Source organism: Mus caroli, unplaced genomic scaffold (assembly GCF_978045245.1).
Source record: "Mus caroli unplaced genomic scaffold, Mus_caroli_1 scaffold_16, whole genome shotgun sequence".
Lineage (NCBI taxonomy): Eukaryota > Metazoa > Chordata > Mammalia > Rodentia > Muridae > Mus > Mus caroli.
In genome coordinates, this window is record NW_028227271.1 from 60,205,225 (window position 1) to 60,229,700 (window position 24,476).

At 36.8% G+C, this 24,476-nt stretch overlaps 1 protein-coding gene across 2 annotated transcripts in view; it reads right to left on the minus strand.

Annotated features, from left to right (window-relative positions):
* Positions 1-1,720: 1,720 nt before the first annotated feature.
* Trhr (thyrotropin releasing hormone receptor) overlaps positions 1,721-24,476 on the minus strand; it is a 50,818-nt gene continuing 28,062 nt past the window's right edge. The window contains exons 3-4 of one of the 2 annotated variants that reach the window (XM_085831596.1): positions 7,873-8,259; positions 1,721-3,526 (exon numbers count right to left, since the gene is read on the minus strand). In XM_085831596.1, coding sequence (XP_085687722.1) covers positions 3,464-3,526; positions 7,873-8,259 — 450 coding nt within the window. In that variant the 3' untranslated portion in view covers positions 1,721-3,463. Of the gene's footprint in view, positions 4,140-7,872; positions 8,260-24,476 lie in introns of both variants that reach the window. The other variant, XM_021183945.2, reaches the window with a different exon arrangement.

A 24,476-nucleotide genomic window follows, 5' to 3' on the forward strand; every position in this document is an offset into this window, starting at 1 on the left:
AGGTGGGGTGGAGGCATCCATGTGGAGACAGGCAGGTTGGGAAGGAGGTGTGGGATATGGAGCAGTTGGAGGGTGGATAGTGTGACAGGGAATGGAATATGGAGGATAAAAAATAAATCAATTAAAAAAATAAAGGCAAGTATTTGGGGGTTGTTTCTAATGTGGACAGTGGAAGCTTAGCCATCAGAATTATTCCACCAGAAAAATTCATGTAATTTAACACTGGGTTTCATTTGTTCCTGTCTGATTGCTTTTCCCAGGTGTCTTAACTCCCTTGAAATTTTTGCTCATATGTTCATTTGAAAGGTTTTCAAGAGCTTTTTAGAATGTGCTGCACAAAAAGGCCATTCCTTCACTTTTCTGGACGGGGAAGAAGTGTACTGTGTGTGGACTTGTCTACCACAGCTGGGATGACATCACAGAATCGCGATGCTGTTGGGAACAAGGCACCAGAAGATGCTGCCACCACTGATATTTACAGATTTACAATGGCATAATGTGCCAGCAGAAAGTGTATTTGAGGAAGGGATAGGAAAGGCAAATGGCTTTCATGTCAGAGGATATATATATAGGATATATATATATATATATTGAAGCTTAAGTTATTTTAAGATTACTATGAATAAATGAATATTGTTTGTAATCGATGAGTTCTCAAGCTTCATGGTTTCTGTGGGGAACCTGCATGCAGTTAGCATGTGTCATATGTACTGTTTCGTCTTTACTGAAACTACTTTTAAAAGTGAATCCATTCATTCTCATTGACCTACAAAGATTCTTGAAAGGTCCATTATATTATTTCCTAGGTACTGAGCAAATTACTGCCCTTGGTGGATCTAGGGGAGAAAGCATGGACTTTTTTTACTTCATTGTCATTTTCAGGAGATCTGGAAAAGAACAATACATAACTTGATAAAAATCTATTTTAGGACTTATAAAAATTGAGGAGTTATAAAAAACCTATGATGCTACTTGTCACAGAATAAGGAAAGTATTCTTTGAATGATGAATAGTATTATGATTGATAATCTTGAGGCATCTAAATGAATCTTCTCTTGCCCTATGAAAGTAATAGTACTTCAAGTACACCCCCCCACACACACACACACACATACTAAACCTCTGTGTTCAGCTGTGAAACAATTGGGGGTCATTTAACAAATCTGAGATTTACTGAAGCATAAAATTCCTTTTCTATGCCAAAATGCATTTTAATGTGTTTCTTGGTAGTATGTCCTTTGTTTAACCAGTTACAGACATGTCTCAGATTATTTGAAATTGAAAGAGTGTCAGGGTCATCTGCTTTATTGAGTATACTTTATTGAGTATACTTTGTTATTATTGAAAAAGAGACAATAAGAAATATTTGAAGCAATTACTTTAAACAAAATTTCAGCCATTTCTTAACTGTGATTTTTGTCTCAGCTAATATTAATTTTAAATAAACTTATTAGTGCCAGTGTAATCATGGACAATATGACAAGTTAACCATTTTTCTACCAATACACATTAATGTCTCACTAAAGATGAAAAGTACTTGTGTATTATTTGTAATTACTTGGAAAAAAAACAGTGGTATATGCTAGGTAACTATGTATCAAAATAAAATGCTTGGAGCATATAGTTTAGAGTCCAGGTATACCAAAATAGGATGATTTCAAAGAAAAGAAACCAAAGGACTGGCTCTTTCAGTTTGATACTTTATTGCTCATACATACACATACAAAAACAGTTTCACACTGCAGAGAGAACACATAATATCACAATTTCTTAAAGAAGATTCTTTGTCCACATGGACACAATGGTTAATCTCCCAGCAATGAGATGAGTCAGCATACAGCTTTCTACAATTGGTGGAAGGAAACCAAACCATTCAGAGGGAGGCATGTTGTAGGAAATCAATCATTCAGGAGCACAATAGAAGCAACATGCAAGTCAACAGGTAGAAGGAATTAGAAGCTAAGGAGTTCACTGATTATCAGTTTCACATTTAATATGGATGCTTAGGCTTATGAAGGACCTATGAGCTATCTTGGATCTCTATGGTTAGCATAACTGGATAACTTCATGGCTATTATGGACCTCTGAATCATATATACATAAATAAATATGCCCCATATACAATGACAATGTAATATAGAAAAGATATATACATATACAGCATAGTTTTTACTTGGAAAATTATGACTTTAGGATACTTACAGAATTATAACACTTAGGAGACATATAGCATTCTATATTTTTATAGCTAAGTGAAATTCACAATGTTCAGAAAATACAAGACAGCTTACTAATATACACATCTATTTACTGTATCTGGATGAATATTTCCTCATCAAATATAAGCACTAGGAAGTACTTTACCTCCCTTCTTTTCCTTTCTCCTAGTTGCTTGCCTTAATCAATCCCTGATGAATCATACTGTACTGGACACATAACCATAACACGTGGAGTTGTTTCTTTTCACCCTATACCTCCTCATCTTGCTTTTCTTACATCAGTTGGCTTTTCCTAACTATCTAAACCAAGTCTAATCTTAAACGAACTTTCAAGCTTCCCTAACAGGTTGTTCTAATTACTCTATCACCCCTTGATATTCTTTTCCCTATGAGGAATTCTAATGTTTGTAGTCTGAAATTATACAACTTCTCTTGCTACCATGTACTCTGCATATTCTATTCACATGTCAGTGATAATATGTTGTCATTCTCTGAAAGTACATGTGATAATCTTGATCATTATTAAATTAGGTGAGATATGTTAGAGTACTATTGAATTTGCACTCACAATATATACACAGGGATGGTTGTGACCACTATCTGACACAATATAGTACATTTTAATGAGCCAGGAGAATGGTTTAAGATGATTAAAACAAACAATAAAGTTTTATAATAGTAAAGAAATCTATGGGAAAATCAGGAGTCACAAAGGTTTTAGGTTATATTTCTTAGTTGGAGATTCATCAATTTACTTATTCATTCATTCATTCATTCATTCACTCATTCAACAGAAAGTCAATGTCAGGCTCATCATCTTAGTTTAATTTGTGGGATACAAACATGAAATGAGCTTGTCCTACATGGGGTTTTCTGTTTATTTGCCTATTTAGAGTTATTGGTTATTCAAGGGTCTTGAAGCATATATGTAGAGGCTCAGAACAAATTGATTTTTCAGGATGTGTTCAGAGTCATCCAGCAAATGACAATTTTTTGAGACATATTAATAAAAGACATGACAGTAATTTTTGTATATATCAAACCAGGAGTGGCTTGTCCTCATGGCTAGGGATTAAATTTTGCTTCCTTATTGTAAAATCCTGTATCATTTCAGTACCACAATGTGCTTACTGACTTCTGAAGGAAGACCTTTGGTCAGTTGAAACCATTCTATTCTGAGTCATATTGAATTTTTAAAAAGATTTCACTTTAGTAATACCAGTCCAAGATGTTCTTGAAGAAGTTCATATTCGCTCCTGTTTGGCAGTCAAAGAATAGCCATATGCACAAGAACTGAGTTCATTTTTCTATAAAGAAAGAGTCACTTGCAGGTTTGCAATGATGCTAGCCAACAGTACTGATTATCCCATTCTCTTAGCATAACTGTCAACATGCTTCACATTCCCATTATTCCAGTTGGGACTCTACAGTGTGAACCTCCATCGAGCCTTACAGTCATTATTAGACTATGTGGTTTATTGGTCAATAAATTCTTGTCTTGATACATCCAGATTCGATAGTTTTAGACAATGTATCATCTTAACTGGTATTACATGTTTCAGCCTTTTTCAGTTTTCTAGATATAATTCTTAAAATATGAGATAAACATATTTTATTTGGTTAGCATGAATTTGCTTGGTGTAAAAGAATGCTATTTACATGTTTTTGACATGACAACATTGAGTACACACATCCATGATCACTCTTGTCAAAGAAGATTATTTGAGTTTTGAATTAAGCACACCATAGGTTAAACTTGTCACTTGATGTAATCCGTAAGTTGCTGAAAATCTTAATAGTGAACTGCTTCCCAGTATGTAACTTGCCTGAAGACATCTGTTGCTGAATTATTTGAGATCATAATTATGAAATAAATACACATGAAGAACATTATAGGGTTCTTTATGGCCTTCTTTAGTTCTGTGGTAAGTAAAAATAAAAAATTAAAACAGTTATTTCTAATCATAGTCCATTAAAATAGATTATATAAATAATTCTTTTATTAAGTCATCTTAGATATTTTCAAGTAGACTATTAAAAACTGCTTTGTGCTATAATTTTTATGATTCTAATTTGTATTCTAAACATTGACTAAGAGTTTAAGAGTATAACATCTTGAAGTTATATCATGCATACCTGCTTTCTTTCATTTGGTTGAGTTTTGTAAAAATAGAAATATCCATTTGTCTCATAAAATTTTAGCAATGGTTTTACATATATTTAATGTTTCTTTTCTAGTTTCTGACTGAAGCTTGTGAAATGTCAAGCCTCTACTTTATACTCTGAAAAAAAACCATCCATATTAAATAACGCATCTCTATATGATTCCTACTATATAAATCATGACAAAGCTAAATAGGAATTTTAGAAGCAACAGACCAATTTTTCTTTTATTTAAGAGGGATTTTTATAAAAAATTAAAATTTGTGTACTGTTTTCCTATATATAGTGCATTATCAATAGAGAGACAACATTATCCATAGAGAGTTCTACCAGACTGAGATTAATCAGTTCAATGTTTTCCTGGATATTTATTTGTTACCAACTGAAGAAATTCAAAATGAATTGCTTCAAAGTCTCATTTTTGTGCCTTCATAGCCAGAGTGTTTCCAAATATTTGGGATGTGTTTTCTCACTCACATATGGTTTTCTGACTTCATATACAAAATTTATATTCTCTAGAAGTTGAATTGACATAAAAATAATATTGAATATTTTATTTGTAAAATTTATAAATTATGGGTTAATAATTTATTTTCCTCATAAAAGTTAATTTTTCCCATCATAATTTTTATAGATTTAAAGTACTTTATATGCTATCAGTAGGGGTTTTACTTTTTTAAAGAAGAGAGCAGAACAGTGTAGCTCTTGCTTTCCTAAGACATATACTCTGCATAAAGCAACTCCGCCATCTACTTAAAGCCTAGTTAGATTTTACTACATTTTCTTTTACATGGATTTACTAAATTTTAGCACAAATTACCCATCACTTTTGGTAGATTATAAAGATATATGCATGGTTCTATGCTTTTCATCTACTTAAAAATGCTTATAGAATTTGAGTTTTTTCTATTTATCTTCAGGATGTAGAATACTTGAGATCTATGTTAAACTTTAAAAATATATTAACCAGACCGAGGAAGAAACCCTAGGAAAATACCATGGATACATGGATTTATATTTGCTTGTATTATTCATTCACTTTTGCCCACTTTCCTGCCTGAAGTCCCTCAGCAATGAATAAAATTGGGAGTAATATAATAACTCTAGAAGCATTATTAAGGGAGTTAGTGGTAACATTATTTCACTATACCAGCAATTTTAATTTAGTCTTTTAGTATCTATTTGATGATATATGGTTTTGATTATCAATGGAAATATTTTATGAGTTAATGTATCATAATATTGAATATTTCAGAAAGTTATACCTCCTTTGTGTAAATTCAGCTATCTGTTATGCATTACATAGGAATATTTGATTTTATAATGGCATTTTCTTTAAAGTTGAAACATTATGAACCACATTCTTTTGAATTTATCATATGGTCAAAAAGTAAAACTACCAAGCAACTTTTCAAAAACTTAAAGGGGAAAACTAAGGCTATTACTAAACTTCCAAAGGTCAGAAACGTGTATTTTTGTCTTGTATATATTTATAAAACATGTTGTTTTCATTATCTGATATTGTAACGTGTGTGTGTGTGTGTGTGTGTGTGTGTGTGTGTGTGTGTGTGTAGCCATTAGATCACAAGAATTTAATTGTCAACTTTACAAAAGAAAAAAGAAACATCTCTGTGGTCACCACACTGTTTAGGAAAATACCATGGATACTTCTCAAGACATGGTAGTGGAGATTATGGTACTTAAGTATCCACCAGTATGTGGAAGACATAGCAGATGTTCAATGATATTATTTCCCTCTCCTAATATAAGAGTTCTAATATATTCCAATTCTCTTTGTACATAAATTTATACACATCTAGGTATTTGTATGTGCCTAAACACATACTTATGTTATTTAAGGTTTGCTTATACTAGTGTCCTATCCAATAATAATAATAATAATGATAATAAATTCATAATGTAAATGTAATTAAAATAGATCACTTAGTGTCATGGGAATAGGCTTCTGATACTTTCTGTATCTATTTTGTTACATTGTATTACTAATATGGTAGCAGGCAGAAGAAATGTCTTCCTGGAGTAGATGAAGAATAATTTCATACAAGCGTATTTAGAATGGGTCCTGTTTGACAGTGTTTTCCATAAAGAGTAGTGTTCTTTATTAAGAAGATGTGATGGGTTAATTATCATTATCAATTACATTTCAAAGAAGATCTATGAACTAAAGATATAGGCTGGATAAAGTATTATGGGGTACTTAAAAATATGACATTTTGACCTAACAATTAAAAATTGACGACAATGAAGCTATCACCAAGGTCAACTTATATTCTTTAATATCTGATTTGATGCATCCCAGTGTCTGAGTTAATTGAAGAGGAACTGTAAGCCTTTTGGGTAGATGCACATTCAGACCTGTCTAATAATAACTGGGACACTAGTTCAAAGTTCAACATGTAAAGATAAGGTAGTGATAATAGTAGGAAATCAGTTTTAAAATAAAGTCAGCAGACTTGTGGTGCTTTGAGTTAGACTATAAGCAAAATATTCTGAGTACTTGAAATAAAATGAATCTGAAAAATGACCAGGGGGAGCAATGAAAGATAAGTGCATGCAAGTTAAAGTCTAAATTAGAGTTGGGCATCTTCACCTTGAGACAAAATAGTCAGAATTTGGCTGGTTTCAAGTAAGAACAATACGTCAGAAACTGTTTCCGACTTTGAAGCATGTTTCAGCAGGAAGGAGTTACTTGACATAGCTCAAGAGTTAAGAACAAGAGTGTTCCAAGGGAATTTCAACCTTAAAGGTTTTGAGAAAATGGTGAAACCATGTTTTAAACACTTGGTCTGGTATTTTTTTATACATTTGAGTATTCACTATATGATAGCTGGCATCTTCACAGCTATTTGAACTGGATACATCTTTACCCCATCCTTTATTTAGGAAGCCTGAAGAGTTGGTAAAACATAGGTTTGCTTTGTCATCAAATCCACATGTCTCTAAAATTTGGGGGGTATTTTGAGTTTCTAGTTTGTTCTTTTTAAAATTTATTTCAGTTATTCATGAAATAGCACTGTACTTTGGTAAATGAAATATGAAATCAAAACATTTAAAAATTGCATATTGCCAAGTTACCAAATGTGTAGGTATTTGCAATGTGTGTGTGTGTGTGAAATCACATTTAATAAAGCTGTATGGAATTTAAAATGGTATCTAGTCTTCATGGAAATGTCTTTACTGCATGAAAGAGAATGACTTCCCAAATTAAATAAAGCAAACAGTCTTTTACTTTTCATCATTTATCTCCTGCAGAGTTAGACTCTCTTTTTGCGATTCTAGTTTGGAAAGAAGGAAAGTGAAAAACCAGTGTCATGGGTTAAAGTATGCAGGGCCAAGCTTTCTAAGAGCAAAGCCAAGCCTCCCTGCAATGTCTCCAGTACAAGTATTGTCTTGGATAACAATGCAGATTCAACATATTACCATGATTCATTTTTCTCTCATTCATGAATCAGCTCTGACTAAAGGTTACCTCAGAGGCCAAGCAGGTGTCATCAAAGGACACTTTTGTGGTTGACACATAGGTATCCGTGACGGTGATATCTTCTAGCTCTGTGCTGAAGCGGTCTGACTCCTTGATGACACTGTAATTTAGGGCCACACTGTAGTTAGCAGCTTTTTCTGTGGGCTTCTGCTTGCAATTGCAGAGCTTCCTGAAGGCTGCACGAAATTTCTGAGACATGAGGTTGTAAATCACTGGGTTGATGGCACTGTTGAGATAAATGCAAATTCTGCAAAAGAGCAAGAACCAATTTTCCTGGAAAGGGCTGGAGAGAAATGAGTTGACAACCACAAGAGTCCTGTAGGGCATCCATAAAAGGGCAAACAGAATTACAACCACTGCGAGCATCTTGGTGACCTATGGAGAAACAGAAAGAAACGCAGTGCAAACAACAATGGAAACAGAGCAAAGTGACCCTACTGTCCCCTTTCTCAGCCAAGTCTCTCTTTCCCAAGATGTAGGCTGAGCCTGTCTTTCAGTCAGCTTGTTAATTTGGAATTTGAACTCAGAAAGCAGGATGGAAGGAGCAGAGCAAAATATGACACATAAGGAAAGAACAAAATTGGAATTTGATTGAGATGGCTCTCAATTAAGCAACTGGACTCAAATTCTGCATTCCAGAATTATCTGCCCTAAATGATATTTATCCATCATCTGCATACTTTCATTTGTTGAAGGATGTCTGTACTGGCTAGTTTTGTGTCAACTTGACACAGCTGAAATTATCACAGAGAAAGGAGCTTCAGTTGAGGAAATGCCTCCATGAGATCCAACTGTAAGGCATTTTCTCAATTAGTGATCAAGGGGGAAAGGCCCCTTGTGGGTGGTGCCATCTCTGGCCTGGTAGTCTTGGGTTCTATAAGAGAGCAGGCTGAGCAAGCCAGGGGAAGCAAACCAGTAAAGAACATCCTTCCATGGCCTCTGCATCAGCTCCTGCTCCCTGATCTGCTTGAGTTCCAGTCCTGACTTCTTTCAGTGATGAACAGCTATGTGGAAATGTAAGCTGAATAAACCCTTTCCTCCCCAACTGCTTCTTGGTCATGATGTTTGTGCAGGAATAGAAACCCCAACTAAGACAATGTCCTTAAGGATTTAAAAACCCCTGTATTTCCAGGAGTCTACCTTAGGTACTCCTGGGGACTTTATGAGAAACTTCACCAATAAAAGAGTACTGCCATAGAGAGACTATTGAATATCCTGAATGGGATGCAGGCAGGAGCCTTCAATGGTGGCTGGAAACAGGTCAGCTAAGGCTCTTATCACAGGCTTTCAAAGGTGTCTGTGAGAAGCACTAGGAGACATAGTTCTAATTGCATCTCCTTAGCAGTAAGAAATTATCCCAGCCTTTCTCATAGACCATCTGTAAAGTAGGACAATAATATCTTCCAGCACCAAATGTGGTAGCATAACTGTGTGAATATGATACTCAAAATTGCAGAAGCCATGCAAGATTTACTCTATACCAGAGACCACATTAATGTTGCATGTTTCTTATCACAAGTGAAGTGGTTAAGGCCCTTCAGCATGCCTTTAATTCCATCTCTTTGGAGACAGACGCAGGTGGATTTCTGTGAATTAGAGGCCAGCCTTGTCTACAGAATGAATTCTGGGACAGCCAAGGTTGTTACTAGAGAAACCCTGTCTCAAAAAACTAATAGATAGATAGCTAGAAGAGAGATCATAGCATTCCAACAACACAATGAATGTGTATAGTTTTAGCAGACATAATCTTTTCACATATCTATAATAACTAATTGATTTTCTTTAAGTGCAAAATTTTACATGTTTAACAAGTTCAGTCTCTGGTTGCATTTGAAAACAATAATGTTCTTAGTCCACACTTTGTAGATATCCTAAATGTAAGCAACACCACGACAGAAGATATGTATTTTAAAAAAAAAATACTAAGGTGAAGTGAGTTGGAAAGAGTGGTCCTATTGAGATTTGGTGTGTGACAAAGTAAGCAGAGTACAGTGGACAAGTTCCTGCTGCAGGCTGTTTAACAGAAGTGGAGTTCACTTGTCGCTATCAAGGGGTGGGAAACATTTCAAAAGCCATTGTTTGAGGACAAAGAGATGTCACACTCAATGGCATGTTTGGCCTCCCTTTTTTAGGGCAGGAGAGACACAGCTGCCAAAGGAGTTACAGATGCAAGTAGAGTCAAGCTCTGAAAATTCACACTCCGTGGAAGCCCTGTAGTCAACATGTAAGCAGGCAGACTCTGAGTATATGAAAGATGAACAAAAGAAATTATACTTGCCAGGGTTAGGACACAGTATTTCATGAGAGAGCATGCTAGTAGAGATGTTGAAAATGGGCAGGCAGGATCTAGATTTGATAAGTCTCTGTCCTCTATCAAGGACTGTCTCCTTTGCAATGATGTGTGGACATGTGTGTGTGTGTGTGTGTGTGTGTGTGTGTGTGTGTGTGTGTGTGTGTGTGTAGATCAGAGACCCATGCTAGCTACTTTAGTCTCTTTCCACCTTATTTCTTTGAAAGAAGGTCTCATAATGAACCTGGACCTCATCCATTGGCTAGATAGACTGACCAATGAAAGACAGGATTCCTCCTTCTCTGCTTCCCAAGCACCAGAAGCAAACTGTTGCATCTAGCTCCTTAATTATAAATATGAATGCTTTATGCTTTCATAGCAAATGCTTTAGTGACTGAGCCATCTCTTTAACTCTTTAACTGTATTTAAATACACGGAAGAAGTGTTAAGTAGTCCTCATGAGAGATTTTGAATTTATCTTTTAAAACACATTGTCTTGGATAAAGATCTGGTCCAGGAATTTTCTATCATGGGAATTTAATATGCTGTATCTGACCAGTAACATTATAGCTACAGCTGTACTTTCTGGAGTGGAAAGAAGTTCCGGAGCATGTGTGTGTGCCTAGAGAGATAAGGCTAACTGAGATCCTCTAGCTTTTAGAAATATCTATTATTATAGAACTTCAAACTATTAACTAACATTTGCATGTTACTTTCTTTTTGTTTGGGGGATACTGTTAATTTATTGAAATTAGAAAGACAATGCAGAGTTGCTACACACCCTGCATAAATGTGTCTCTATCGCTGATCCTTTACCTTAGCGTGCCTCATTCACCAATGTTGACTGGTTGAACTTTCATTAACTGCTCCACCCATATGTTTTCTTTCCTGTTCCAATATCCTATCTAAGGTATCACACTATGTTTAATCAGTTGCATTTACTTAAGCTCTTCTGTGATGTAAGGGTTTTTTTGCCTTCCCTTAGCTTCATAGTTTTGAAGAATAGATCAGATATCTTAAACAACAACAACAACAAAAACAACAAACCACCAAACTTGAATTTGGCTGATGGTTTTCTTCTTAATAGACTCCTAAAGTCCACCTGTCTAAGGCCTTGCCCAAGATTAATCTGCTGATACTCCTATATAGTTACCTATTTTGAATATTTTATATGAATGAAACATACAGTTGTTTGGGTACAACTTGAGACATCTAGGACAATAGTCATAAGGTGACAAATTGCAGATTGTATCATTTTTAATTTTTTTACGACTGAAAAATATTTCATAGTACACATATCACATCAGATCTATCCATTTTTAAATTTTTTAATTGTAATTAATAATTCTGCTATAAACATTAGAGTATAAGTTTTATGTGAATGTTTGTTGGTATATCTCTTATCTTTTATTTCTGTTTAATCTATAGCAGTGGAACAATTTGTATATACATTTTTAAAGTGAAATCTTATATAATAATATAAAATTCTCCTTTACCTTTGAAAAAATTGGGGAGATAATTCTCATCACGATTCATACCAAAAATACTAAGTGATGTTGCAGAGATATTACGTTTCAAGATAGGTATAAACTAAAACTAAAATGGTTGAAATGCATATTTTCTTATTTATTTATTTATTTATTTATTTTTACATTCCAGATTTTATCCCCCTCCTGGTCCATCCTTTGACTGCTCCACATCTCATACATCCTCCCCCCTGAGGTATTTGACCAATTAAAACACCTGGGAAGAGCAATCAAACAGGGACAAATGAAACCCAATGTCAAACTACATTCATTTTCTGGTGGAATACTTCTGGTGGCTAAGCTTCCACTGACCACATTAGAAACAACCCCCAAATATTCGTTTTTATTTTTTAATCAATTAATTTTTTATACTCTATATTCCATTCCCTACCATCCCCATCCACCCTCCAACTGCTCCACATCCCACACCTCCTCCTTAACACCCCTGTCTCCACATGGATGTCCCCACCCTCCACCCCACCTGATCTCTAAATTCCCTATGGCCTCCAGTCTCTTGAGGATTAGGTGCACCATCTCTGAATGAACACAGACTCAGCAGTCTTCTACTGTATGTGTGTTGGGGGCCCCATATCAGCTGGTGTATGCTGCTTGTTTCGTGGTCCAGTGTTTGAGAGATCTTGGAGGTCCAGGTTAATTGAGACTGCTGGTTCTCCTACAGGATCACCCTTCTCCTCAGCTTCTTTCAGCCTTTCCTAACTCAACAACAGGGGTCAGCTGCTTCTGTCCATTGGTTGGGTGCAAATATTTGCATCTGACTCTTTCAGCTGTTTGTTGGATCTTTCGGAGGGCAGTTATGATAGGTTCCTTTTTGTGGGCACACCATAGCCTCAGTAATAGTGTCAGGCCTTGGGACACCCCCCACCCCCCTGAGCTGGATCCCACTTTGGGCCTATTGCTGGAACTCCTTTTCTTCAGACTCTTCTCCATTTTTGTCCCTGCAGTTCTTTCAGATAGGATCAATTATGGTTCAGAGTTTGTGACTGTGGGGTTGGCACAGGGGGGGAATTTCCGAAAAAGAACTCCAATGGCTCTAAGATCAAGAATTGATAGAAGGGATGCATATTTTTATGCTGCTCTCAAAATTAAAAAAGACTGGGGCCTGGAAGGATGGCTTCATAGTAAAGAATGTTGGCTACTCTTCCAGAGTCTGGTCCCCAGCACCCTCATCAGGTGGCTCACAGCCCTTTGTAATGTCAGCTCTAGAGGTCAGAAACTTTCCTTTCAGGTTTGTGTAGGCACTGCGCGCGCGTGCGCGCGCGCACACACACACACACACACACACACACACACACACACACACACTTTTCCAGTATGCAATGTGTTGGAGAGAGAGAGAGAGAGAGAGAGAGAGAGAGAGAGAGAGAGAGAGAGAGAGAGAGAGAGAGAGAGAGAGACACCTCTGCTACTTTGTGGCATGTGCACTGTTTGAGCTTGTTTTTCCATTGTTGGAAAGGCAGTTTAGGTGTGTATAGTCATGGATACATTTTTATGTTTTTGTAGAAAGGAGAGTAGAGAAATCATGGAATTACTAGAGAGGAACTTACCAGCTTCTGTTTTCCTTCTTTCTTTCAAAGATGGACCTTAGTTAGCACAGCATAAAAACATTTGTGATCCAGGAGAGAATGAGAATAGGATGCTTGAAGAAACAGTGTTCAGGATGGAGAACATATCTAGTCCACTGTCAGTGGGCATATAAGGAATCACTTCTGCTCTTTAGGGACATTTAAGAGATCAACACACACACACACACACACACACACACACACACACACACACACACACACACACACACACACAGAGTCAACCTAAAGAACTATTTTTTAATACAACTTCAGAATCCAAGAGTGTTTTAGGAATAGTTGATTGTTGAGCTCTCTTAAGTTAATAAAATTCTTTCATATTTTGGAATATTTATCCTGTTACCCACTGAGATCTGTGAGAAAAGTGTTAATGTTTCCATTTTGTTGATGAGGAAAGGGGAAATGAGCTCATAGAAGCTGTGAACAGGAACATACAACTCCTCTGCAGGGGACAGAGTGACTGTAGAACCAACACTCTTGACTCCAGTAGAGTTGTTATTTTTCCTTACAGATAATGATAAAATTAATATATTTATTGAGCTAAGGCATGTACTTGCTATAGATATTGCTTGTGGGCTATTTGGATAGATGATGTGTAGTGGGGAATTATTAATCTGCTCTGAGTTCCTGGCAGCTGATCACACTTTTAGAGTTCCCTGGATTCAAGAAAAAAAAAGACACACACACAGAGAGTTTTACTTTTAGTATACCTTACTAGCTCAATGATTGGACACTTTCTGAACCTCCCCTTGGCTAACACACATTCTCCTCTGGTATTCCTGAGGTAACACTTTCTAAATCTATATTTTACCTTTGTTACCCTAGACCAAATTGAGGGAGTGGCCCCTGGGGCCACTTTCCTGCATTGTTATGTAAGTCTGATGTTTCTGCATCCATTAAGCGATTTTCTCCTTATTCTCCCTTCATCTTTTGTATGAGAAATCTAGGAGTCCTGACTGTCTTCCTGTTCAGCTATTGGTGCTTGGCAACTTTATTTCCCAATCCGACGCAACTGGAGGCAGACTTCCTTTACCCTATGTGTGGGACACTGCAAACAGGTTTTTTGGGTAACACAATTAGCATGAGAACACAAGCTGCTACAGTGATATTGTTGCCAGACATCACAAGTAACCTTGGAGTCCACCCCACCATGTCTTTTGGCTCCAAACTGGAGTCTTGCATTTAGAGTCCTGATTTGGGAAAATAACGTTGTCACAAAGCAGACAGGAGTCCTTCACACCAATCTACGTCCTAGGGAAATAAGCAAACAGGAGAACTGAATTGCAAAAATAATCATGTAAAATAATGGAGATTCAAAATTCTTAGCACACAGCTCAATTAATTGCAAATCATTTATTAGGTTCTGGTTTCATGGGACCTGGGGTCATTTTAATTAATTGCCAGAGATCATCTTGCTCATCTGCTGAGGAAGTCATAAGAGTTTGATTCATACCTCTGTTCCCTAGGATATTTAGTTCAGATTTTTGTACTGATTCAGAAAAATACATGAACTTTTTTTCTGTGAATGATTCAGAGGGAAAAACAAATTTCTGTGTGTGTTCACTGGATTGCTGCTTTCAGAAGACAAAAGACAACAATGCCTTGTGCATTGATGAGTGATTGGAGTCAGAGAAAGAGGTGGGACTGGCTGATAGTGTCAAAGATTTCCAGTTTGTGTCTGTCTCCCAGGAATATGGAGCAGAACACATGACCCACATCTGGTTTTCTACATTGTACTGTACTCTTGAGTGTGTAAAAACTTTGTTAATGCTGAACAGTCTAAGCTTGTCATTAAACTTCTATTGAATCATTGTTTAATGAGTGGTTTTCCATGCATCATAGCAGGAAATCTTAATTTGTGAGCAGGTTCTTTACCAATGTTGGATTCCCTGTAGTAATAAATCACTGTTCTGTCTATGGCCTTTGAAGGAATATAAATCAAGGAGACACTCAGCACATCTGGGGCACAAAGGAGTAAGAAGAAATCCTCAGTACAGAAGCCAGACACATAAGAAGTGCTCACTCAATACATGGTTTTATCATTAGGTGTTTATTCTTACCAAACATATATAACACAGGGTCTTTTAAACTAACAAAGTGCTGTAGTTCTTGCATCTTTTTTTAATGGCTGTGAGACTCTCACTTTCAGAACACTTTATTCTGGAAACAGTTATTGGTTAATGAATACAAAACAGTCAGCCTTTAATATTCTAATGTCATCCTTTAAAGGGCAACAATACATTCTGTGTTTGGACTCTATCCATGTTCTCTTGCTTTCTGCATATTAACAAAGTGTTCTGAAACTCGATATATTTTGCTTTTAGCCCTCATCAAAATGATCAATGACCTTTTGCATTTTGTTATATTAATTGAGCCAGCTGGAGGATAAACTAACTTGGTAATTAAATAAATCTGAATGTAGCCAAGCTTCTGTGCTTGGGGGCTCTGGGTTTTCTTTTGGTAGAGTATTCTGCATTGTTTTGACATATCTCTGAACATTCAGTTTTGGAATGATATTTATAATCAATGTGGGGCTCTGCATACCATAGTGTGAGGTCATTATTAGGGTTTAAAAGTTGAATGATGGAACAGGAAAGGGTTTTGGAATCAGCTCAAGATCAGTTAAAATACAATCAAAGTGAGTAAAAGCTGAGTGATGAGTCATGAGGGAGAGGCCATGGGCTGTCAGACTTGGCACTCTACATCACTTATGGATCTCTTGACAGGAAGCCATGCACAAATGTGAATCCATGTGTCTCTTGACTCCCCCTGTCATCCTGTATTGAATGTTTTATTCAGAATCATCATATTGGCAAGAAATAGACAGAGTAAATTCTGAGTTTTACTTGATTAAGATGTCCATAAAAATTTTGTAGAGATTCATAATAGATGTTTTTAAATATTGTATTTGGTAATATGTTCTTTCTCAAGAAATAAGGCTTGAGGGAAAGGGGCAAACTGATAGATGGTTTAAAGGTATAGGTTTATGAGAGCGGAACACACAATATAAAAATTGTTTGTTTGTTTGTTTGTTTGTTTTTTCCTCCATGATTCTAGAAGGGGTTGAGACAAAACCTTTTTCTAAAAACCACATACAATGAGATGAAACTGGAATTTTAGTCTCAGGGGCTCCACAGGTTTAGAAGTTCCACAGATCTGCCATTGGGAAAATACAAAAGTTGAAGTTATATCCAGATGTTTTTATGTGCACCATACAGTGTTGTTTTTCCTTTGTTACACCAGCAGTTTCCCAGGAAAATATCCAAATGTAACTCAGTGCAAATATGAAAGCACTACTGTGAAAAGTAGACAGAGCTTCACACATGTCTGATATGTCTGATACAGGATAACTGTGAAGCCAAAGCACATGAAGAATGTCTTAGTTACATTTTTACTGCTGTGAACAGATACCATGACCAAGACAACTCTTATAAGGACAACATTTAGTTGGGGTTGGCATACAAGTTCAAGTCCATCAAGGTGGGAATATGGCTACATCCAGGCAGGCATGGTGCAGGAGGAGCTGAGAGTTCTGTATCTTTATCTGAAGGCTGCTAGCAGAATTCTGGCTTCCAGGCAGCTAGAATGAGGGCCTTATAGCCCACACACACAGTGACACACCTACTCCAACAGTGCCACACCTAATAGTGCCATTCCCTGACCAGATCATATACAAACCATCACAAAGAGGGAAGGCAGACAGGACTTGAGCTGTGCAAAACTTACACCAAAGGATCTCAGCACACAAGAAAGCTGAATGCTTATTGTATAGGGAATACAGAGTAATTTCTTGTCTTTGAATAAAACAGCAACAGAAGATGAATACTCAGTATAATAATATGCAGATTAGAGCAATAAAATAATTAATATAAACAATAAAATAATTTATGATCTATGGAACATGTGCGTGTATTTTGTCAAATACATTTGCATTGGATACAATTGGCAGAAAATTAGTATGTTAATGACTGAAGGCTACTATGAAAAGCCATGCATATTTGACATCACAGTCTTTTTTTCCTACTAAATGCCTTAAATTAAAAAAAAAAAAACTTTTTTCCCTGATGCTTTCAAAACATCAAACAAATGAACAAACAAAAAGTCTGAGATTAAAACTGGAACTGATAAAGGCTGTATCTAAGAAGGCAGCCAGCATCAAATCAATTCTTATTTCTAAACAGGGCTACACTCTTGAAGTACATGACAAGACTATTTCTATTTTCACCGTGATACTAAATCCTGTTGGGACATGCTTTTAAATATTTCTTATTTCAGAGTTCTTTTGATTCAAGTATAAGTAATTCCACTTTAGGTAACATCTGTAGCTAGGCTCAATGCAAACTTTTCCATGATACTAGCAACTATTGTCGTGTGGCAGTTTCAGGATTGATTATTTAGTCTTGATAGCACTGCATGATGAAAGGCTGGCTCCTCTCCTGTTGCTTGGATGTTTTCTTGCTCACAGGAGGTGGATATTTGGAAACATGCTGGGAAAGGAAAATCTCAGCTTGCAGCACTGAGATTCAAATTACAATAACATCTGAATTGAGAAAATAAAATGTCATTCTGATTTTATTTTCTATGATCGATGCTACAGAAGCACCACGTGTTATCTGCTGTGCTTTTGGTTTGATATTGAGCCTTTCCATGTGTTTCTCATCTCGTCCAAGTAGGATACTGGCAAACTGTTAAGTGTAGGAAAACGCTGCCTCATACATGTTACTTCAGTTTTCTTAGTTGTGCTCTTTAGAACATGATTACCAAATCTGGACATTTTTCTGCTTGGAACCAGGCTTAGAGATTCTAAATGGTCAGGCAGCTGGGGTTTTTGACTGATAGCTATTAACACGTCTCTGCAGAAAATGATTCTTTCTGGAGGTGATATTTTCTCAACCTCATCTCTTTCCTGTGCTTTTCTGGCTATAAGTTCATGTTCCAGCAAGGGGTATATTGTAGACTAAGGTACATACCAGCACTCTCTTGTAATTTATTCACCCAACCTGAGCTGGGAAACCAGTTTTAAATTGTAAAATGTGAATGACAGAGGAGAGGAAAGGAGAGATGACTTATAAAGAGAAGTAAAACTCTCAAAGTAGTCAAGAGTTTTGTGGGTCAAGAGTGGTCATTTAGGTTTTGATTTTCCTCCTAAAACTCTTGGGCAGCATCCTTTATCAAAGGACTGACAGTGTGCTGGAAGCATCCAGCTCCTTCTGTACTCATGTTTCATTCAAGGTAGACAGTCTGTACCTTGGTGGGACCTGTCATAAGCTACGGAGCTAATGTTCTGGCTGGCCAAGAAGAATACCCAGATACAAACTACAGGCTGACCTTGTTTCATGCCCTCAAAATTGAACTGTTTTTCATTATTGCAGCTTTATTTATTTATTTATTTATTTATTTATTTATTTATTTAGTAATTTTAAGATAGGGTCAGGTTGGCCTTTTTCTATTCTCTTGCCTTCACTTTGGAAATGATAGGATTACAGACATGTACCAGCCACACCAGCTCAATTTTAGCTCTCTAATGTGCTACACACACTATGTGAAATCAAGACTTGATTATAGTTCAAGTTGCAATGCATCACTACTTAGCATTCTTTTGTGTTTTGATGTCTGCATTTAATATGTGGAATTGTATGTGTGGTTATTTATCATAAGGAAGATATGAAAACCCAAAGTATTTTACATATACATTTTCAATGTAAGAAACATTTATATTCACTGTCCTGTCATGGAATCTGCAAGGGGGTGATCACCTTATTATCTTATCATCATATTGATCTAATATTCTGAATGAAGCCTTTTTGTATTTGTCTCCTTCTTGTCTATTTGACTAGAAACTCATTTGAGTCTCTAAAGCCTACTAGGCAAAGCAGCATTTGGGATACCTAGGTAAGTGGTCTAGGCTTTGACACAAATTTGTACACAAAAAAGTCCTCTTTTGATGATATGGTCTAGGTTACTTTGAGAATTATATAGTGATTAAGGGACAGGATATTGAGACAGAGCTGGATTCTGTTTCTATTTCTACCCATATTAGTATGACAGGGAACAAGCCATGATTTTCTAGCAATTTCTAAATGTTGTCATGGCAACATTGTGCTTTTTTTTTTTTTTAAATATAACAAACATGGCGTCTACTTTTCTAGAAGAGAAAGACTACCAAGAATGATTATATCAGCTGTTGTGTAGAAACAAGCACATGAGACCTTGGAAAAGACACAATTCCAAGTATTGGGGGTGGTGCACATCATAATTCTTAGCAAGCTAGGAATTCAGCTTCCCCACTAAGCTCTTGTAATTTACCAGCAGAAAAACCTTAGCTGGTTCACAGCAGTCATTGTGGGTTAACATTCTGGCCAGAACACTTAGCAGTTGGTAGACCCAGGGCATTAATGCTTCTAGTTTTTATCTTTCTTCTCAGTAAATGGTTACAGAAGTTTTATGTCACTCCTAGGGTATTGTACAGAGAAGAGCAATGATACATACAAGTGCCTGTATTAGTCTTAGGATAGTGTAAATACTGGAGAAGTCAAAGGAATCATTAGGAAACACTTTACTTATTGTGCTTTGAGCTCTGTTGGAAATATTTCACATGTATTGGTACATTTAATTTCTACAAAAGCACATAGGAAGTACTATGATCAATTCCACTTAGAAAATAAGGGAACTCAGGCTTCACTTATGAATGGTAAAACCAGCAACTAAGCCAGTCAGAACAGAGCCAGGTGTCGAGATCAGGATCCTTTCTTCCACAAATGTTAACACAACATTTAGGTAAAGGGTCATTTATCCAAATTCTCTTGGCCATAATTCTACCTAATGGTCTTTATTTCAGCACCAGGAAGTGTTTCACCAATTAATTAGAGCACAGAAGACACTTTCCTTTTTTTAATTTATTTATTATTTATTTATTTTATTAGGTATTTTCTTCATTTACATTTCCAGTGCTATCCCAAAAGTCCCCCATACCTTCCCACCCCACTCCCCTACCCACCCACTGCCACTTCTTGGACCTGGCATTCTCCTATACTGAGGCATAAAAAGTTTGCAAGACCAATGGGCTTCTCTTTCCAATGATGGCTGACTAAGCCAACTTCTGATACATATGCAGCTAGAGACACGAGCTCCGGTGGGGTACTGGTTAGTTCATATCATGTTCCACCTATAGAGTTGCAGATCTCTTTAGCTCCTTGGGTACTTTCTCTAGCTCCTCCATTGGGGGCCCTGAGATCCATCCAATAGCTAACTGTGAGTATCCACTTCTGGGTTTGCTAGGCGCCAGCATAGTCTCACAAGAGACAGCTATATCAGGGTCCTTTCAGCAAAATCTTGCTAGTGTATGCAATGGTGTCAGCGTTTGGATGCTGATTATGGGATGGATGCCCGGATATGGCAGTCTCTAGATGGTCTGAACTTTCATTTCAGCTCCAAACTTTGTCTCTGTAACTCCTTCCATGGGTGTTTTGTTCCCAATTCAAAGAAGGGGCAAAGGGTCCACACTTTGTTCTTCGTTGTTCTTGAGTTTCATGAGCTTCACAAATTGTATCTTATATCTTGGGTATTCTAAGTATCTGGGCTAATATCCACTTATCATGTGAGTTCGTTCGTGATTGGGTTACCTCACTCAGGATGATGCCCTTCAGGTCCATCCATTTGGCTAGGAATTTCATAAATGCATTCTTTGCAATAGCTGAGTAGTACTCCATTGTATATATGTAACACAATTTTCTATATCCATTCCTCTGTTGAGGGGCATCTGGGTTCTTTCCAGCTTCTGGCTATGATAAATAAGGCTGCTCTGAACATAGTGGAGCATGTGTCCTTCTTACCAGTTGGAACATCTTCTGGATATATGCCCAGGAGAGGTATTGCTGGATCCTCCAGTAGTATTATGCCAAATTTTCTGAGGAACCGCCAGACTGATTTCCAGAGCGGTTGTACAAGCTTGCAATCCCACCAACAATGGAGGAGTGTTCCTCTTTCTCCACATCCTTGCCAGCATCAGCTGTCACTTGAAGTTTTGATCTTAGCCATTCTGACTGGTGTGAGGTGGAATCTCAGGGTTGTTTTGATTTGCATTTCCCTGATGATTAAGGATGCTGAACATTTTTTCAGGTGCTTCTCAGCCATTCCGTATTCCTCAGGTGAGAATTGTTAAGTTCTGCACCCCATGTTTTAAAGGGGTTATTTGATTTTTTGGAGTCCACCTTCTTGAGTTCTTTATATATATTGGATGTTAGTCCCCTATCTGATATAGGATAGGTAAAGATCCTTTCCCAATCTGTTGGTGGCCCTTTTGTCTTATTGATGGTGTCTTTTGCCTTGCAGAAGCTTTCCAATTTTATGAGGTCCCATTTGTCTATACTCGATCTTACAGCACAAGCCATTGCTGTTCTATTCAGAAAAAATTCCCCTGTGCCCATATCTTCAAGGCTTTTCCCTACTTTCTCCTCTATAACTTTCAATGCCTCTGGTTTTATGTGGAGTTCCTTTATCCACTTAGATTTGACCATAGTACATGGAGATAGGAATGGATCAATTCACATTCTTCTACATGATAACCACCAGTTGTGCCAGCACCATTTGTTGAAAATGTTTTTTTTTCCCCCCACTGGATGGCTTTTGCTCCCTTGTCAAAGATCAAGTGACCATAGGTGTATGGGTTCAGCTCTGGGTCTTCAGTTCTGTTCCATTGGTCTTCTTGTCTGTCGCTATACCAGTACCATGCAGTTTTTATCACAATTGCTCTGTAGTACAACTTTAGATCAGGCATGATGATTCCCCCAGAGGTTCTTTTATCCTTGAGAAGAGTTTTTGCTATCCTAGGTTTTTTGTGATTCCAGATGAATTTGCAGATTGCCCTTTCCAATTCGTTGAAGAATTGAATTGGAATTTTGATGGGGATTGCTTTGAATCTGTAGATTGCTTTTGGCAAGATAACCATTTTTACTTTATTGATCATGTCAATCCATGAGCATGGGAGATCTTTCCATCTTCTGAGATCTCCTTTAATTTCTTTCTAAAGAAACTTGAAGTTCTTATTATACATATCTTTCACTTCCTTAGAGAGTCACGCCAAGGTATTTTATATTATTTGTGACTATTGAGAAGGGTGTTGTTTCCCTAATTTCTTTCTCAGCCTGTTTATCCTTTGTGTAGAGAAAGGCCATTGACTTGTTTGAGTTAATTTTATATCCAGCTACTTCACTGAAGCTGTTTATCAGGCTTAGGAGTTCTCTGGTGGAATTTTTAGGGTCACTTATATATACTATCATATCATCTGCAAAAAGTGATATTTTGACTTCTACCTTTCCAGGTTGTATTCCCTCGATCTCCTCTTGTTGTTGAATTGCTCTGGCTAGGACTTCAAGTACAATGTTGAATAGGTAGGGAGAAAGTGGGCAGCCTTGTCTAGTCCCTGATTTTGTGGGAATGCTCCAGTTTCTGGCCATTTACTTTGATGTTGGCTACTGGTTTGCTGTAGATTGCTTTTATCATGTTTAGGTATGGGCCTTGAATTCCTGATCTTTCCAAGACTTTTATAATGAATGGGTGTTGGATTTTGTCAAATGCTTTCTCCACATCTAATAAAATGATCATGTGATTTTTGTCTTTGAGTTTGTTTATATAGTGGATTACATTGATAGATTTCCGTATACTAAACCATCCCTGCATCCCTGGAATGAAACCTACTTGGTCAGGATGGATGACTGATTTGACATGTTCTTGGATTCAGTTAGCTAGAATTTCAATGAGGATTTTTGCATCGATATTCATAAGGGAAATTGGTGTGAAGTTCTCTATCTTTGTTGGGTCTTTCTATGGTTTAGGTATCAGAGTAATTGTGGCTTCATAGAATGAGTTGGGTAGAGTACCTTCTGCTTCTATTTTGTGGAATAGTTTGTGAAGAACTGCAATTAGATCTTCTTTGAAGGTCTGATAGAACTCTGCACTAAACCTTTCTGGTCCTGGGCTTTTTTTGCTTGGGGGACTATTAATGACTGCTTCTATTTCTTTAGGGGATATAGGACTGTTTAGATCATTAACCTGATGCTGATTTAATTTTAGTACCTGGTATCTGTCTAGAAATTTGTCCATTCCATCCAGGTTTTCTGGATTTGTTGAGTATAGCCTTTTGTAGAAGGATCTGATGGTGTTTTGGATTTCTTCAGGATATGTTCTTATGTCTCCCTTTTCATTTCTGATTTTGTTAATTAGAATGCTGTCCCTGTGCCCTCTAGTGAGTCTGAGTAAGTGTTTCTCTATCTTGTTGATTTTTGTCAAAGAACCAGTTCCTCGTTTGGTTGATTCTTTGAATACTTCTTCTTGTTTCCACTTGGTTGATTTCGCCACTGAGTTTGATTATTTCCTGCCATCTACTCCTCTTGGGTGAATTTGCTTCCCTTTTTCTAGAGATTTATATGTTGTCAAGCTGCTAGTGTGTGCTCTCTCTAGGTTCTTTTTGGAGGCACTTAGAGCTATGAGTTTTCCTCTAAGAAATGCTTTCATTGTGTCCCATAAGTTTGGGTATGTTGTGATTTCATTTTCTTTAAACTCTAAAAAGTCTTTAATTTCTTTCTTTATTCCTTCCTTGATCAAGGTTTCATGGAGAAGAGTGTTGTTCAGTTTCCACGTGAATGTTGGCTTGCTATTATTTATGTTCTTATTGAAGATCAGCCTTAGCCCATTGTGATCTGATAGGATGCATGGGACAATTTCAATATTTTTGTATCTGTTGAGGCCTGTTTTTTGATCAATTATATGGTCAATTTTGGAGATGGTACCATGAGGTACTGAGGAGAAGGTATATCCTTTTGTTTTAGTATAAAATGTTCTGTAGATATCTGTTAGGGCCATTTGTTTCATAACTTCTGTTAGTTTCACTGTATCCCTGTTTAGGTTCTGTTTTCATGATCTGTCCATTGATGAAAGTGGTGTGTTGAAGTCTACCACTATTATTGTGTGAGGAGCAATGCGTGCTTTGAGTTTTACTAAAGTTTCTTTAATGAATGTGGCTGCCTTTGCATTTGGAGCATAGATATTCAGAACTGAGAGTTCATCTTGGAGGATTTTCCCTTTGATGAGTATGAAGTGCCCCTCCTTGTCTTTTTTGATAAATTTGGATTGGAAGTCGATTTTATTCGATATTAGAATGGCTACTCCAGCTTGTTT